At 54.7% G+C, this 1,618-nt stretch overlaps 1 protein-coding gene across 1 annotated transcript; it reads left to right on the top strand.

Annotated features, from left to right (window-relative positions):
- Window positions 1-210: 210 nt before the first annotated feature.
- On the top strand, window positions 211-1,580 carry LOC125045915 (vegetative cell wall protein gp1-like). The gene is made up of 2 exons (XM_047643519.1): window positions 211-310; window positions 1,063-1,580. Exons 1-2 carry the CDS (start codon window positions 211-213, stop codon window positions 1,578-1,580), a joined length of 618 nt encoding a protein of 205 aa, XP_047499475.1.
- Window positions 1,581-1,618: the final 38 nt, after the last annotated feature.

Here is a 1,618-nt window from a genome sequence, read left to right as displayed (position 1 = left end):
CAGTGCTCATAATAATACTAGTAGTAGTAGAAGGAGAAGAAGGAGAAGAGGAAGAAGACGAAAGAGGAGGAGGAGGAGGAGGAGGAGAAGAAGAAGAAGAAAAAAAAGAAGACGGAGGAGGAAGAGGAAGAGGAGTAGGAGGAGAAAGAGGAAGAAGAGAAGGAGGAAGGAGGGTAGGAGAAGAAAGCACAAAATAGAAATGGGGTGGATATGCATAACAAAAAGAAGGAAGAGGAGGAGTATCAGAAGAAACGCAAGCAGAAGAAGCAGGAGCAGAAGAACGAGAGGAAGGACGCCCAAGCAGAAGCAGGTGAAAATAAATCAGCAAAAGATACAGGGGGAAGAGGAGGAAAAGGAAGAGGAAGAAAAGGAGGTGGAGGAAAGGGAAGAGGAAGGCGTGGAGGTGGTGGAGGAAAAGGAGGAAAAGGAGGTGGAGGATAAGGAAGAGGAGGAAGAGGAAGGCGTGGAAGAGGTGGAGGAAAAAGAGAAGGAGGAAAAGGAAGAGGAGGAGAAAGTAGAGGAAGAGGACGAAGGGGTAAGAGGATGTAGAGGAGGAGGTAGGGAGAAGGAAGAGGAGGAGGAGGAGGATGAAGGGGGGAAGGAGGTAGAGGCGACGGAGAGAGAGAAGAAGAGGAGGAGAAGGAGGAAATGGAGAAGAAGGAAGAAGAGAAAGAGGGGGAGGAGGAGGAATGGAGAAGAAGGAAGAAGGGAAAGAGAGGAGGAGAAGGAGGAGGAGAATAAGGAAATGGAGAAGAAGGAAGAAGGGAAAGAGGAGGAGGAGAAGAAGGAAATGAAGAAGGAAGAAGAGAAAGAGGAGGAGAAGGAGGAGGAGAAGAAGGAAAGAAGAAGGGAAAGAGGAGGAGGAGGAGGACGCAGAAGTAGAGGAGGAGGAGAAGGCCCAATCTAGTCGCCCTTGGACAGATAACTTCTTGTCGAGGCGTTGAAGTCTCGCCCGCTCTCTCTCGTGGCCGTCCGCGTTGGCCTGGAAGTCATCTCGCCCCACCATCCTCCCATCTCCAGTATCCAACATCCCATCCCACCCCCCCGCCCCCTAATATCAAGCATCCCAGCATCTCCCCATCTTCAGCATCACCCATCTCCAGCATCCAAGCATCTCGCGGCAGCATCCCAGCATCCCTCCATCTCCTGCATCCCAGCATCTAGCATCTCGCGCCAGCATCCCTCCATCTCCAGCACCCAGCATCTCGCGCCAGCATCCCTCCATCTCCTGCATCCCAGCATCCAGCATCTCGCGCCAGCATCCCTCCATCTTCGGCACCCAGCATCTCGCGCCAGCATCCCTCCATCTCCGGCACCCAGCATCCCAGCATCCCTCCATCTCCAGCACCCAGCATTCACGGCAGCTTCCCAGCATCCCTCCATCTCCAGCACCCAGCATCTCGCGCCAGCATACCTCCATCTCCGGCACCCAGCATCCCAGCATCCCTCCATCTCCAGCACCCAGCATCTCGCGCCAGCATCCCAGCATCCCTCCATCTCCAGCATCCCAGCACCCAGCATCTCGCGCCGGCATCCCAGCATCTGCCAAGGCTCCAAGGTTGGCCAGGCGAAAAGGTTAGGGTTCGCTCGCCGCTCCCCGTTGACGATCAGCTGGAGT

This window comes from Penaeus chinensis, chromosome 38 (assembly GCF_019202785.1).
Source record: "Penaeus chinensis breed Huanghai No. 1 chromosome 38, ASM1920278v2, whole genome shotgun sequence".
Taxonomy (NCBI): domain Eukaryota; kingdom Metazoa; phylum Arthropoda; class Malacostraca; order Decapoda; family Penaeidae; genus Penaeus; species Penaeus chinensis.
Note: the sequence above shows the minus strand (reverse complement) of the source record. Positions and strands in the feature narration are given on the sequence as shown.